Consider the following 15,932-nt stretch of genomic DNA (forward strand, 5'->3'; position numbering starts at 1 on the left):
TAATGAAGCGATAATTCCCAGGGTCTGTAGTCGCTCCCCTTTATGGAGAGGGATGACTGTAGCAGTGCACCATTCGTTAGGAACAAAGCCTGAGGGGAGTCTGTGACTGAACAGGGCACACAGATGTAGTCCCAGTTCACTGTAGTTCATGTAGAACACATCCAGTGACATTGTCTGGTCCCATGGAAGCTGTATTCTTGGCCTTGGACAATGCAACTTTAACCTTTGCTGCAGTAATGCTGGGTGCTCGGCATTCCTCTGGTATTGTGACTGGTCCTTTACGGGGGAGAGGGGTAAAGTTGGCACTGAAGCCGTTGGCCAGTGTGCTGGAAATACCTGTTGGCTCAGTATAGGAGATACTATTGTGCAGCAACTCAGAGCAAACCTGGGTACTGCCGTGGTGATTTTTGATACAACTATAGAAGGCTTTGTGGTTATTTTTAGTGTCTGCCGCAATTCTATCTTCATAGCTAGCTTTAGAGGTTTTGATGAGATCTCTCAACTTTTTGTTGAGGCTAATAATGGAGTTTTTTCCAGTCTTGGGACTTCACCTTTTACTGCAACAGTTTCTTCCTTTTGTTGTGGAGTTTATTAATGGCAGGGGACCACCAGACTAGCTTCCTTTTTTTTTTTTTTTTTTTTGGAGGAGAGCGTCATGGTTCTGTTGGGTATGGATAGTTCCATGCATTTATGTAAGTGATCATAGAGTGCACTGGTGTATGATTCAGCAGTCATGCCGTGAAGTTAGCTTTGGAGAAGTTTTTCATGGTGGTTACCTTTGCAGGGGGTGTTGGCGAGTTGTGGATTTCCATGGTGATTAGTTTGTGGCTGGATCTAACCAGGGAGGAACTATTGGTGTAGAGCAACGGTTGCCCATGTTAGTAACAACCAGGTCAAGGATGTTGCTTCCTCTAGTGGGGTAAGAATGAGCTGGTCCAGGGCACTGGAATTGAATTCCAGGAGGCCTTGGGTCAGTGTATTGGTGCATGAGTAGTTTTCCAGTTGATGGAGGGGTAGATGAAGTCACCTAGTATGAGAGTGTTGGGTTGGACACTAATAGTTTCCAGGGTGCTTAGGAACGTGGAGTGAGTCTTGGGACATGGTTGGGGACCTACAGAAGGCTACGACCTGAATCGCCGTCTTACCCAATCTTAGTTGTACCTGAAGTATCTCAGATGCGGTATGCTAGGCTGCTAGGCTACTAGTCTGGAGGTGTGCATATCCTTTATGAATATGGAGACACCATCGCCTTTGGAACTTCGGTCCATGTTCTGAAGCCGAAAGGTGTGGAATGAGTTACAGCCTGGTAGCGCAGGGGTGCTTTCTGCTGCTTTAAACCACGTCAGAGACTCATCCAGTCTACCTCCTCATTTGAAGACTCTGACTCCCTGATCCTTTTGGCTCGAGTAGAAGACCAAGGAGAAGCAGGAACAGACATTCCCCGTGAGGTGGTCTTAAGGCTACAAGGACACTGAACAAGCACAGAGTCAAATCCTGCCATTTACTCTGACGGGTCTAAGCAATGGGATAAATGTGCTTAGTTTTCTGCTTTTTCTTCAGTGGGATGTCAGCTTTCACCTACCTAGGAGGCTCAAAGCCATGCCTAGACTCAATAACGGTACCAGGGACCTCTTCCCTGACCAGAATAAAGGGGATTTCCCTAGGTCCTTTGGAAATCATTAGCCGTGACTCAAAGTCCACAGTGGATGTTTGCACTGTATCAGACGAAGTGCAAGAAGCCAATTCCATGCCAGCCTCCAACAGGGATGCAGCACAGAAAACTGGTGTCTACACTGACTGTCTTCACTCACTACAACAGAAATGTCCAGCTGAGGCTGGACAGCAGCAGTGTCACACAGAGACTTCTTGGTCTACTTTTTAAGAAATGGCTGTACCTCAGGGTGGGAGGATTCGACCATGGTTCCCTGGGTCAAAAGTCTGAGAAACTGTTTCTCAAGATACACAAAGAGGACAGATAGCTGCAAAGTGTTTAGGAAAGGGAAGCCTGACAAATGGTACACTGGGTATGATTGCGTGAAGCACCTAGGAAGAACAAACTTCTTGTGATGGTCTTTATGGGGACCGTCTCCCACAGACATTTTTCTGTGATGACATGAATCTCAAGTACATAAGTAAAAGAAAAACAGAACCCCAATGGGGCACTTATTGACTGGTGGCAAAGTTGTTCTGAGTACAGAGCACGTGTATTTCACCTTTATACTTACACCTACACAGGGAGCATATGCCGGACATACGTCACTAGGAAGATATATTAGCTGGATGTTGGACTATCCTTGGCAGGAGAGCCCATGTGTTATGAACACTGCAATAATGAGGACATCATGGCTGACCCTGGGTTCATGCAGGAGAAAATGACAACAGAGGAAGACGGAAAGGTAAGTGAGTAGTCTGAGGAACAACCAATGCTCACTACAGACTCGCCAACTATCATCTGAAGCACAGACTGAGTCCACGACAACAGCAAGGACTTCCTTGGCAAGTGTTTTTTTCCTCTTTCTTTCTAGACTAGCGTGCATCCAATGCTGTAACCAGGGAGGACGTACCAAAAGTGATGTGTAGTTGGAGCAAGTTGGTCCGAAGGTAAGTTGTCACTCACTGTTCACAAGTAGCACACTTATACTTAAGTTAAAGGACTGGGGAAGGTGCAACAGAATTCAGTCTTGTTCAAACACTCACAGACACCGACAGAATCGAAACAAGCAGGTAGGCTGCCATGACATAAGCATCGCACTAACACAAAAACCTGCCCATTCCTCTCTAAATGTTTCTGCCCCACAGAAGTAAGTTTACACAAGCAGTATACAATTTTTCACAAAATTAGCTCTAAATAGATCAACACTCTTAGCAAAAAAATAGTTTTCTCTAACAGGAAACTTATGATATTATGAAAAAAATACCAGGTTTCTTAAAGCTCATGTTTAAAGGCACAAAATGGCATTTTTATGTCTCCAAGCACTTTTTTTTAATGCAAAAACTAAAGATAACTTTGAACTCATGTATAAAAAAACAGCTTTAAAAGATTAATTCCAAACATGGAAGACTAAATGTAATGAGCTGTGTTTATGGCATTAATATTCATTTGGTGGTTTGGGGGGGGGGGGGCAAGAGATGTTTATATCGGTCTGGGTTCCCACTTTAATTACGGTGGATTAGTTTAGGTAAATAATTGTAAATTAGTTATGTAATTGCCAAACTGCTAACTACTAAAGGCCTAGTCAATCTCTCTCTCTCGTTCTTGCTTTACTTTCCATTCTTACAGAAAACAGTACACACTTACCTCATATATATTGGGATGCCACATTTTGGTTAAGAATCTAAAGGTCGGAGGGGAGTATGGATAATCCATTGGAAATTTTATGTGTGCCTGCAAATAAAAAAAAAAATCACAAAATAACCATTTAAATTGAAGACCGTGAACAAATCATAAATAAAATTATATGCTTTGACTACTGCCAAATCCACAAATAAACAAAAAAAAAATTAAAAGTAGTGTTTATCTGGCACCCCACAAGTGCCCTCCACCAAAGTTTTACCCTATCCTGACTCGGCTGCACTACTCTGCAGAAAGGAATACTTGGTTCTGTTGGGAAAAAGGAAATTACCCAAGACACTTTCTGAAAGTATAGTCAGGCTTGTTATTCAATTTTAGCAAGAACACAAAGCAGTACGAGCAATATAAGCTCATAAATAAATAATAGGCTGTCAGTTTGCACACTGTTACATGCCTAGCCAATAGACAGAGGTCAGGATCAAACTATACACCTTGTACCTACGAGGTAAACATCTTAAACTGACAAACCCTCTCCCTTCATGTCAAACCTTCCTGCCTACATAAGCAAGCTACTTAAATTTGCATTTGTCAGTACAGAACATTGGCTTGCACTAGTGAATGACTGCACCAGGTAAGAAAGCAAACAAAGTACGAGACAGAATAACTGTACGGGCAAAGCACAATACAATAAGGCAGACAACTCTCCAGTAATGAACTGGAAGCAAACACAAAGTAAAAACTGCATTTACAAAAAATATTTAGAAATATACACAATACTTCCACATAACTAAAACACCAAATCATCAGAAAGTTATGACCATCAGCTCCCGTTAACAGAACAAACTCATCAAAACACAAACTAATAACGTATACGGTGGTGGTGCTGTGGTAGCGTTGTCGCCTCACAGTAAGACGTTGTCCTGTTCGATTCTCAGCTAAAGCGTCTTCTGTGTGGAGACATGCGTGAATGGGTGTACCTTCATTGAAGGTTGTACGTCAGGGCTGGCAACTCGGTACGTAAAAATCTGCTGCCAATCATTAGCGGACCGGAGTTCCACTATGGCGACCCCTAACCGGGAAAAAGCCGAAAGATACAACAACACTATACAGTCTCAAAAAACAGAATATCAAGACAATTCATACCTAGCATAGAGGACCGTATAACAGAGCTAAACATCAGTTAATCGCTTTCATATACTCATCACCCTGCCTATTTATTAGGACAGAAAGAGCAGACAAGGAGAACATCTAAATGAGGTCAGTGAAATGTTGGCAGAGCACAAGCTAATCATAAAACTAGACACTTGTGGCCTAAAATAGAAGAAAAGGAAAGGAAACTGCCATCTTTTCATCTTGAAAACCACACATGCTCCCCTAAAGCTTTATACTGCCCTAACCATGAGGCCATACAATTCTACAAAAAGGAATGCATTGTTCTGATGGAAAAATTATGTACTCATCATAACTTTGCATCTGTGTTGTCTATTTTCATACTTCAACTGATGAATTTCAGATCCATCCTCAGCCACTCAACAGACTTCAGGCTCTGTAGCTTAAGCTCCTCCCCTTACCCATAACCCCCCAACTACTCCCGAGATAGTTCAGTTCAAGTTTGCCCTACATTTACTTAATCACAATGTAAAAATGTACAAAGTAGGCAAAGTACTGTTGTGTACACTTAGCATAAACGTAGATGTTAGAGTGTATTCACTGTTGCAGTCATTACATTTGGGTAATCTGCTGGCAGGTTGCCCTGTCGGCCTGAATAACAAAGTCTTGGGTCCTGCGTCGGTTGCTGTCTCCTCTTCCTTGACATCAGGTCGTCAGGGGTATAAAACATGCAGCAGACACCATTTCAATCAGTTTTTCTTGCCCCAGATGTCAGGTGCCCCCCAAATGGGGAGCAAAAATATATATATATCACTATAAATATATAAATACACTTTAGAAAACAAAATTTACCTTCAGCTAAAAGCAAATACACCACAAAGGCTTTTAAGTATAGTGAAGGAAAGAAAAGGTATAGAAAGGGGGCTGGCGGGTGGGTAATCTGGACTGCAACAGTGGATACACTAACATCTACATTTATGGTAAGTGTACACAACTGTACTATGTTCTTCGTGTTTCATTGTTGCAGTCATTACATTTGGGTAGAATCCCAAAGCTATGGATGGGAGGATGGAACTTAAAAGCATAAGGAGCAGCTATAAGGCCCTGCAAGACTGCAGTGGAAAAGCTTGCCCTGGATTTAGAAGAGAGGTAAATGGTAATGCTTTGTGAACGTATGAACTGAGCTCCAAGTAGCAGCTTCTAGAATGTCTCTGGTAGGGACCCCTCTGAGGAAAGCTGCTGTAGAGGCAGCCCTGGTGGAATGAGATCTGATCCCCTTGGGCACAGGTTTACCATGGTGCAAGTAGCAGAAACGAATGCAATGGCTTATCCATTTAAAAATAGTCTGCTTTGATACAGCCTCCCCCTCTGATCATGCAGCAAATGCCACCAGTAGCTGCTCAGACTTTTTTTTTTTTTTTTTTTTAGAGATTTCGCCCTGTTTAAGTAGAATCTTAGTTGTCTGTGTACATCCAATGAATGCAGAATCTGCTCCACCTTGTTCTGTGGATTTGGGAAGAAAGTTGGCAGGTGAATGGTCTGGTTTAGAGCCACACTGGATACACCTTAGGCATAAAAGAAGGATTGGTCTTCAGGGCCACCCTGTCCAGGTAAAAAATAATGAAAGGCTCCACTGCCATAAGAGCCTGTAGTTCTGAAACCCTTGTAGCTGAAGTGACTGCCAAAAGAAAGGCTGTCTTCCAAGAAAGAAATTTTATATCTGCAGTAGCTGCTGGTTCAAAAGGAGGTAGGGTGAGTTTTTCCAGCACAAAACTGAGGTCCCACGCAGGTGTTGGCGCTCTCCTGGGAGGCCTTAAATTTTTGGCCCCTCTGAGGTACTGTTTTAGCAGGGGATGAGAAAAGAGGAGAGGCTGTGTGTTGTAATGAGCCGAGATGAAGAAAAAGATAGGCCCTTGTGAAGCATCTCAGTTAGGTATTGCAAAATCTGAGGAATACTGGGCTTTGCTGTGTCTATTCCTTGTGCTTGGTTCCAAGCAAAGAATCTCTTCCATTTATCAGCATAAGATTTTCTAGTACTAGGCCTTCTGGCCTCCAAAATGACATCCATCACAGGTTTACAAGAGATGTGGTTGGTGAAATTAGTTGATTAGCCATGCTACAAGATTCAGAGTTTGGAGCGGAGTGTGCAGAATTTGTTAGTCCTGCTGAGACAATAGGTGAGGTGTTTGAGGCAAGTACCACGGAGGAAGGTGTGACGTATTCCTTAGAAGCGGGTACCAGTGTTGGCGAGGTCAGTCTGGAGCAATTAGAATCATTTTTGGTTTTTCCTGTCTGACTTTTAGTAAGACCTTGGAGAGTACAGGCAGAGGGGGAGAGGCATAGACTGATAGGTTGTTCCAGCTGAAGGATAGAGCATCCACTTTCCATGCTTTTTTGTGAAGAGTTCTTGTGCAGAATTTGTCCAACTGATAGATCTATTTGCCTCTCCCCAAAACTATGCCGGGGCTCCCCCATCTTTGTGTTAACATGCTGAAGATTTGTGGATCCAGTTTCCATTTGTGCGGGTCCATAAGATTTCTGCTTAGGTCATCTGCCAGAGTATTTTGCTTTCCTGGCAGAAACTGAGCTTAAAGACGTATTTGGTAAGTCAAGGCCGTGTTCCACAAGGCCATGGCTAGTCTGCAAAGTGGGTAGGAGTCCTTGAAGGCTGTCAGAGCATTCTGAGCAGCTAGCATTTCTTTCTGGTTGTATGTAGATGCATTTGGTTTGGGCTCCATTTGCCCTGAATGAATCCTCCCTGCCAGGTGAGCCCCCCAAGCATAGTCTGTAGTTAGGGTTTGGGTGGCAGGGGTAGAATAAATGACAGTCCCTTGTTTTGGTGATATGTCTCTGCCCACCAAAGAAAGGGAATGAGAGGAATCATCGTTTCCAGGCTGCGACAACGTTGACTCCATAAGCTTTTTAGATACCATTGAAGTTTCCTCATATGCAGTCTTGCATATGGAATTAGTAGAATGCAGGAAGCCATGAACCCCAAAGCCTGCAGATGGAATTAGTAGAATGCAGGAAGCCATGAACCCCAAAGCCTGCAGAATTTGTCTTGCAGATAGCTGGGGTTTTGTTGCCATTTGTTTGAAGTATGCTGTCAATTGAATTTGTTTGTCTGGCGTGAGGTAAGCCATCTGGGCAGTTGTATTCAAGCTTGCACCCAGGAATGTAATTATTTGAGAGGGTACCAGTTGTGATTTTTCATTTATGGTGTACCCTAGGCATGCTAGAAGCCTTTTTACAAATGCCAGATGTTGAAGACTAGTGTCCTTGTCCTCTGCCTGAATGAGACAATCGCCCAGATAAGGATAAATTTGAAAGTTTCTTTGTCTGCAAAATGCAATTACTGGTGCCAGGCACTTTGTAAAGACCCTGGGTGCAGTAGATAAGCCAAAGGGCAGTGCAGAGAATTGGTAAAGCAAAAAGCCTGCTTTGAAGCAGAGGTATCTTCTGCAAGATTCCCTTATTGGGATATGCAGGTATGCCTCTTAAGTCTAGAGTTACCAACCAGGCATTCTTGCCTAGCATAGGCAGTAGCTGTTGTAAAGTCAGCATTTTGAATTTTGGAATGTCCAGGAACGTGTTTAGAATTGCTAAGTCCAGAATTGGACGCCATGATTTGTCTTTTTCTAGGTACCAGGAAAAGTCTTGAGTAAAATCCTTGTCCTTTTTCTGGTACTGGTTGAATAGCCCCAATATCCATGAGGGGCATTACTTGTTTTTGGGCCCCTGCCCACTGGTTTTGTGGTAGATCTGGCCATCCGTTTGGAATTGGCAACGTTTGGAAATGAAATCTGTACCCCTGGGATGCTATGTTTAATATCCACTTGTCCTGGGTAATTCACTGCCAATTTTGAGCATGAAGTGCTAGTTTTCCCCCCAAGGGGGCTGCCAAAAGATAACTGCTTGGAGATGGCAGAGGAAAGTCATTGAGACTTACTGTAGGGTAGTGCTTTGTTACCTCCCGATTTGGAGGTGGAGGCACTCCAATGCTTTGACCTGTAAGATCCCTGTGATTGATATCTGGAGCCTTTGGAGCACCTGGGTTTGCCCCGAGTGGCTCTGCTGGACACAGGAAAGGACCAATTCTTAGCAGGCCAGTGCCTACTGAACCTGGGTGGCTGCACTTGCAAGAAATATTTACAGTTTGCATAGATTTAGCTTGGTCTTCCATTTTCTTTAAAACCTCTTCTGCCTTATTACCAGACTGTCATGCTGTAAGGGGGCATCCAACAATTTAGCTTTAACATGATGAGGCAGATTTTGCTCCTTGAGCCAGGCATGCCTTCTTATCACAGATCCAGTTATGGCAGCCCTGCAAGAGGCCTCCAAGGAATAAAAACCACATTGCAAAGTATACTTTCCAACCTGTTCTGCTGAATGCAATAAATCCTGTAACTCTATTTTCCACACAATCAGAAATCAACATTTTCTGTTTCAGTAAGCCCATAACATGCTGCTGATATTTAAGCATATGAAACTGGCAGTTTAAATCCCTGACTGCCAAGGTTGCAGATGTATAAACCTTTCCCCATCTATCCAGTGCTCTGGAATCTCTATCAGAAGGGGTAGGATTTTTGGCTGTAGAAGCCTTAACACCCTTGGGACCCTGAGGAATAGTCTCAAGATCAGCAGCAGGATTTTTGAAAATAAATTTGTGGGAGTCAGGAACCCTATAATATCTGTCTGGCTTACTAGGAGCTGGAGGCAGGGAATCAGAAGCCATGCTTGCTTCCAAGAACACAACAATGTCTAATACAGGAGGTATTGCCAAAAGCCTATGCTGAGGAAGAAGAAGAAAATCCCTAAGCCTCTTTTTTTAATTCTGAGAAATCCTGACTCTCTCAGTGAAAATGTTCCCTTAAAGTATGCAAAGTCTCTCAAAAAGAGTAATCCTCAGGAGGAGAAGCAGAAGGGATGGATTCCTCTGCATCAGAGTCCTCATAAGGTGGAATAGAAAATTCCTGATCAGAAGAAATGGAAACCTGATCTGAAGATTCATAATCAGTGCCTTGCTTAGGCCTCTTAGCAGGGGGGGCCCTGATCAAGATAATTAAATCCTTAGCCATTTTGATCATTTGTTTTTTAGGCATAGGGGCCCAAGCATGTGGCTCATGCGTCGGTTTTTTAGACACTGAAGTTGGTTTTGGCCTTGTTTTTGATGATGGCATCTGTTTAATATAAAAATGTTGAGGCCTGAAAACACCCTCAGAAGCCAGTGCCTGCTCAACGGCTCCAGACCCATCCAAAGGAGAGACATCTGCGGGTTCAATACTTGCAGAATCTCGCGGCATACCAGACACTGAATGGGTCTCAGTAGAGGCCTGCGACTCAAAAGTAGCAGGTATCCGGGGCTGCGAAAGCGCCTCACTGAGTACCAGCGAACCGGCGACTGGCTTAGGAGAAACTTCATTGGTTTTGGACCTCGACTGTCTTTTTCCTTGCATTTTTTGTGAACTCCGGTAGTCGGATTGCTAACCGACATTTCAGGGGAGTTAAATCTTGAACCAAAATATTTAGAAGCAAAAATATACAGACGCTTAATAGTGTATTGATTAAATTTAGCACAAAACTGACAGCAAGGCACATTGTGATCAGGGCCTAGGCAAGGAATACAGAACAAATGAAAATCCTTATGAGGTATTTGCTTCCCACAAGTAATGCAATTATTAACTTTTACTGACATTGGTAAGGAGCAAGAAAAAGTTTCCCCAATGGGGTACTTGGCTTTAGATTGAAGACTTCGGTTCTGAAATTCGAAAACAGACTACCCAAGTGTTAGGACTGCAGCAATGTGGGATGAAGAACATCAAAAATTTCAGGAGTCGGCCGGCACTTGCGAACTGCTTCTGCTTCGAGCACCGTGCGGCAAGAAAGACGGATTAAAATGGTGTCGGCTGCATGTTTTATACCCCCTGAAGACCTGACGGCATGGAAGAGGAGACAGCAACTGACACAGGACCAAAGACTTTGTTATTCAGGCCGACTGAGGGCAACCTGCCAGCAGATTACCCAAATGTAATGACTGCAACAGTGAAACACGAATAACATCTGCAACCATCAGGAAAGTACAGTTGTGTACACTTACCATATATGTAGATGTTAAAGTGTATTCACTGTTGCAGTCATCACATTTGGGTTATCCCTGTCAGGGTAGCCCTTAGACGGCCTGAATAACAGAGGCTTAGTATTTCTGCATCCGTTGCTGTTGCTTCAGGACTGACGTCAGGTCATCAGTAGTATAAAGTAAGGCAGCCAATGCCATTACATCAGTTTTTCTTGCCCTAACCTGTCAGGAGCCCCCAAGTAGGAGCCAGGTTCTGGTGGAAGAACCCCACCAGTAGAAAGTAAATACCAGTATGTCCCTTAGTACGGAAAGAGAAGAAAGGGGGGTGGAGGGAAGGAAACCAGGACTGCACCAGTGAATACACTCGAACATCTACATTTATGGTAAGTGAGCACAACTGTACTATATACTTCGTGTTTCACTGTTGCAGTCATCACATTTGGGTTGATTCCCAAAGCTGAGGAAATGGGTGGAGGCAGTCACAGAAACTATGGGCTGGCTAGGATGCCCTGGAAGACTGCAGAAGCATACCCTGGCCTGGATTTGGAGAAGAGAGGCAGGTGGTAATTGAAGAAATGTATTTATTTTCTGAAGAAAAATCAAGCACAGGTCTTTATTTTGCCACTGAAGAAAATGTCCAAAAGTGACCAAACACTGTACTACTGTATCTGTTATACTTTGTCAAAGAACAAATTCTTGCCAAACAGTTAATTCTTTCAGAGCCATTTCAATTCTATTATAACACAGCGAGCTAGATGAACATACTGATGCACTCTCGGTAGAAGACGTCACTACCAAGTGAAACATACTGTAGAGTTTATATACTCTTTTCAACCAATGTTATTTTTAATGGCCTTGTGACTTCTTGATGTTCATCGTGCATACAGCTGCAGTAATCACATATGGGTTCTCTGCCGTCAGGCGGTCCCTCGGTCGGCCGAATTCCAAAGTCTTGGTCCAGCGTCGGTTGTCGTCGCTTTCTCTTCTGACGTCAGTGAGGCCAGAGTATATAAGACACAGCCGACGCCATGTTCTTCAGTCTTTTTTGCCGTGCGGTGCCCGAAGCAGAAGCAGTTCGCAAGTGCCGGTCGGCCAGCTCCTGAATTACGAATATTTTGGAATCAAGTCTTCATTAAAGCTAAGTACCCGTTAGAAACTTTTCTTGCCTCAGACCGATGTCAGAAAAGTTAATAATTGTATTTCTTGTGGGAAGCAAATACCGCATAAGGATTTCCATTCCCACTGCATACCTTGTTTGGGCCTAGACCACAACGTCTCGGGCTGTAGCTTTGCGCTACCTTCAATAAATGCACTATTAAGCGTCGTGCTGAGTTCGCCCAACACTACTTTGGTAAAGCGTTTGATTATAAAATGTCGGACACTCCGACTACCGTTTTGACCAAAAAACGCAAGGAAAAGGAGGGACACGCGAGGCCCGCGGTCCCGCGACACCACGCCAAAACAGGCTACACGTGGTCCGGTTCTCAGCGAGACGCATTTGCAGTCCCTGACTACCGACACTTCTTTGGTGGTGTCCTCTGTACCAGACCGCTGGGTCTTCGGCCCTTTCCCAGACTACAACAAGCCTCTGCTAATGTTGAGCCTACTAATGTGGACAGGTCCACCTCCACCCATGGTGTATTTAGGCCCTCATCTTCTTTTCAATTAAGGCCTTTACTAAATCCAAAGCAGCCAGGCAGCCCATGAGGCCTGTTGTACAGGGCCCATCTCCAGGTCCCATGCCTAAAAACAGATGCTTAGAATGGCTGAGGATTTAATTACTCTTATCAGAGGTTCTCAACCCCCTCCAGACAAGAGACCCAGAGTGGAGGAAGACTCTCCCTCTTCTGATCAGGGATCCATTTTATCAGAACATTCTGATGCAGAGGAACACTCTTACTCTCCTTTTGAGGATTTGGATGCAGAACAGTCCATTCCCTCTGTATTCCCTCCTGAGGATTTTTCCTTTGGGGAAACCTTACACACCTTGAGGGAACACTTCCATTGGGAAGGCCTAGACTTTTCAGATTCCAAGAAAAGACTTAGGGAATTTCTTTTGTTACCTCAACACAGACCTCTGGCTATACCCCCTGTTTTGGACATACTGGATGATGTCTATTCGGAGGCTTGTCTTAACCCGGATTCTCTGCCTCCTGCACCAGTCAAACCTGATAGGTATTACAGAGTACCCAGCTCTCACCAATTTCTCTTCAAAAGCCATAATGCTGACCCTGAAACCATTTCACAAGGCCCTAAGGGATTGAAGGCCTCCACTGCCAAAAATCCACTTCCTGCAGAAAGGGAATCAAGATCTTTGGAAAGGTTGGGGAAAAAGGTATATACCTCGGCCACCCTAGCCATGAGGGCTTTAAATTGTCAGTTTCATATGCTTAAATATCAACAGTTCCTGTTATCACAATTGAGGAACAAAATGTCTCAACCTGAACAACAAGATTTAAAGGAGTTACAGGATATGATACATAGTGCAGAACAAGTGGGTAAACACACTTTACAATGTGGTTATGATGCCCTAGAGGCCTCAAGTAGAGCGGCAGCTACAGGATCAGTCATTCGCAGACACGCCTGGCTTAGGGAACAAAATTTACCTGATCATGTGAAAGCTAAACTTCTAGATGCTCCTTTACAAAAGGATGTGCTGTTTGGTACTAATGCTGAGGAGATACTGCGGAAAATGGAAGAAAAAGCCAAATCTATGCAAACCGTCAAAGCTTTCTTACAGGTCCAACCACCACGTTTTAGCAGAAATTGGCCTTCAAAAAACTGGTCCTTTCCAGCCACTGACAAGCCCCAAAGAGGTAGATACAGACGCACAAGGGGCAGAGGGCAATCACAAGGATCATATAGAGGCCAACAATGGCAAACTCCAGCACCAAGAGGTGGCGAAGACAGTGCGCAACAATACAGGAAGCAAACCCAATGACTCCCTCATTTCCATGCCAAGCATGTCTCAGCTGGCAGCACCTTTGGGAGGAAAACTAGCACTATTTGCAAGCAATTGGCATATTGTCACAACAGACAAATGGATCCTGGACATTATAAACAGAGGCTACAAATTTCAATTTCACACTCTTCCAAAAATGAGAGGCATGCCAAACCTGCCACAAAATCAAAGGGCAGAGGCACAACTTCAAATTTCAAAGCTCATAAGAATGCGAGCTATTCAAGAGGTACCTACCCACCAACAAGGTCAAGGTTTTTATTCAAGACTTTTCCTGGTACCAAGGAAAGGAACTGACTGGAGACCCATTTTGGACTTATCCACCCTAAGCACATTTCTAATCGTACCAAAATTCAAGATGCTCACATTACAGCAGCTTCTTCCCATGCTGGGCAAGGAGTTCTGGCTGGTAACATTGGACCTCAAGGAGGCATACCTGCATGTCCCAATCAGACAAAGCTGCAGAAGATACCTCAGATTTCTTGCAGGTTCAATCCACTATCAATTCTCTGCATTGCCCTTTGGCTTATCTACTGCACCCAGAGTATTCACAAAGTGCCTGGCATCAGTGATTGCCTACTGCAGACTTCAAGGGATACAAATTTACCCTTATCTGGACGACTGCCTGATCCAAGCAGACAGCAAGAACATACTTCTGGAACATCTGGCATATGTGGCACGGTTACTGCTTTCTCTGGGATATACAATCAACAAAGAGAAATCAAGGCTAACACCATCCCAGAAAATAACTTTCCTGGGTGCCAACTTGGACACAAACACCCAGATGGCCTACCTTACACCAGAAAAACAAGGGCAACTATCTCAGTACTTCAAAATACTAGCAAAAAGTACCAGGCTTACTGCAAGGAAAATCCTGCAGGCTCTGGGATTCATGGCATCTTGCATTCTATTAACCCCATTTGCAAAGCTGCATATGAGGAAACTTCAATGGTACCTAAAAAACCTATGGTCTCAACACAGTCACAGTTTGGAAACAATAATACCAATAATTCCATGTTTGCAAAGGAATTTCTATGGTGGGCCCAAGCATGTCAAGCAAACAAAGGCCTCCCATTCTGCAAGCCTCAAGCAAAACAAGTCATAACCACAGACGCCTCAGACTACGCCTGGGGGGCGCACATGACGAACAGGTGCATTCAGGGCAAATGGTCCCAAAAGAAAAGCACCTTCACATCAATCAAAAAGAAATGCTAGCAGTAATAAATGCAATTACAGCTTTCAAGGACTTCCTCCATCCAGGACAATTACTAATAAGAACAGACAACACCACGGTAATGTGGTACATAAACAAACAAGGAGGAACACATTCATACCCCTTGTGCAGACTAGCCATGACTCTTTGGAACCTGGCTCTGGAAAGACAAATCGAACTTCAAGCACAGTACTTGCCAGGATTGGAAAACACACTGGCAGACAATCTAAGCAGAAAAATGACAGATCCACACGAATGGAAGTTACATCCTCAGGTGTTTGCAGAAATAAGCCAAGCATGGGGGAGGCCAGACATAGATCTTTTTGCCTCCCACAGGAATCATCAATTGGAAAAGTTTTGTTCAAAGACTTTTCACCCAAAGGCCTGGAGAGTGGATGCCCTTTCATTCAGTTGGACAGCATGGACAGTTCACGCATTCCCACCTCTGCCTCTTCTGCCCAAGGTGCTTTTGAAAGCAAGAACAGACAAACCGAAGATGTTACTGATTGCTCCAGATTGGCCAAGGCAACACTGGTACCCACTCCTGAGGAGCCTAACACATACTCCTCCCTGGTCCCTGCCTCTAATGCCTCTTCTGCTGACTCAGCACAGCTACAAAACTCTTCACAGTCAGCTGAAAACACTCAATCTCGCTGCATGGAAAATTCCTTAACACCACAACAGAACCTACTCTCCAAGGAGGTACAGGATGTCATTTTGGAGGCCAGAAGGCCAGCTACAAGAAAAGCTTACTCCGCAAAATGGAAGCGGTTTTGCTCTTGGAATGAGAAAAAAGGCCAGGACCATAGAAAACTGAACTTGCCACAGGTATTACAGTACCTAGCGGAGTTATTGAACAATGGACTTTCTTTTTCTTCCATAAAAATCCATGCCTCAGCCATCTCTGCAGAATTCAACACTGATCCTCCTTTATTTTCTCACCCACTCTTACGACAGTTCCTCAGAGGGGCTAAGAATATAAGACCACCAAGGAAACAACCAATACCAGCCTGGGATCTTAATTACATACTAGAAAAATTAACATTGCCTCCTTCTGAACCAGCTGCCTCAACAGATTTGCAATATTTGTCCTGGAAGACAGCCTTCCTTCTGGCCATCACTTCAGCTCGTAGGGTTTCTGAACTTCAGGCCCTCATGGCGGTGCAGCCCTTTCTCATTTTCCATCAGGACAGGGTTTCCCTTCGTACCAACCCATCATTTATGCCTAAAGTGGTATCCAGGGTAGCTTTAAATCAAGCCATACACCTACCCACCTTTTACC

At 44.0% G+C, this 15,932-nt stretch overlaps 1 protein-coding gene across 1 annotated transcript in view; it reads right to left on the reverse strand.

The window, feature by feature from the left end:
• Nucleotides 1-15,932, reverse strand: part of UBE2R2 (ubiquitin conjugating enzyme E2 R2) — an 857,843-nt gene that overhangs the window by 553,234 nt on the left and 288,677 nt on the right. The window contains exon 2 of the mRNA XM_044078085.1: nt 3,299-3,385. Coding sequence (XP_043934020.1) covers nt 3,299-3,385 — 87 coding nt within the window. The remainder of the gene's footprint in view (nt 1-3,298; nt 3,386-15,932) is intronic.

Source organism: Protopterus annectens, chromosome 1.part1, assembly GCF_019279795.1.
Source record: "Protopterus annectens isolate FY-2018-M chromosome 1.part1, PAN1.0, whole genome shotgun sequence".
Classification (NCBI taxonomy): Eukaryota; Metazoa; Chordata; order Ceratodontiformes; family Protopteridae; genus Protopterus; species Protopterus annectens.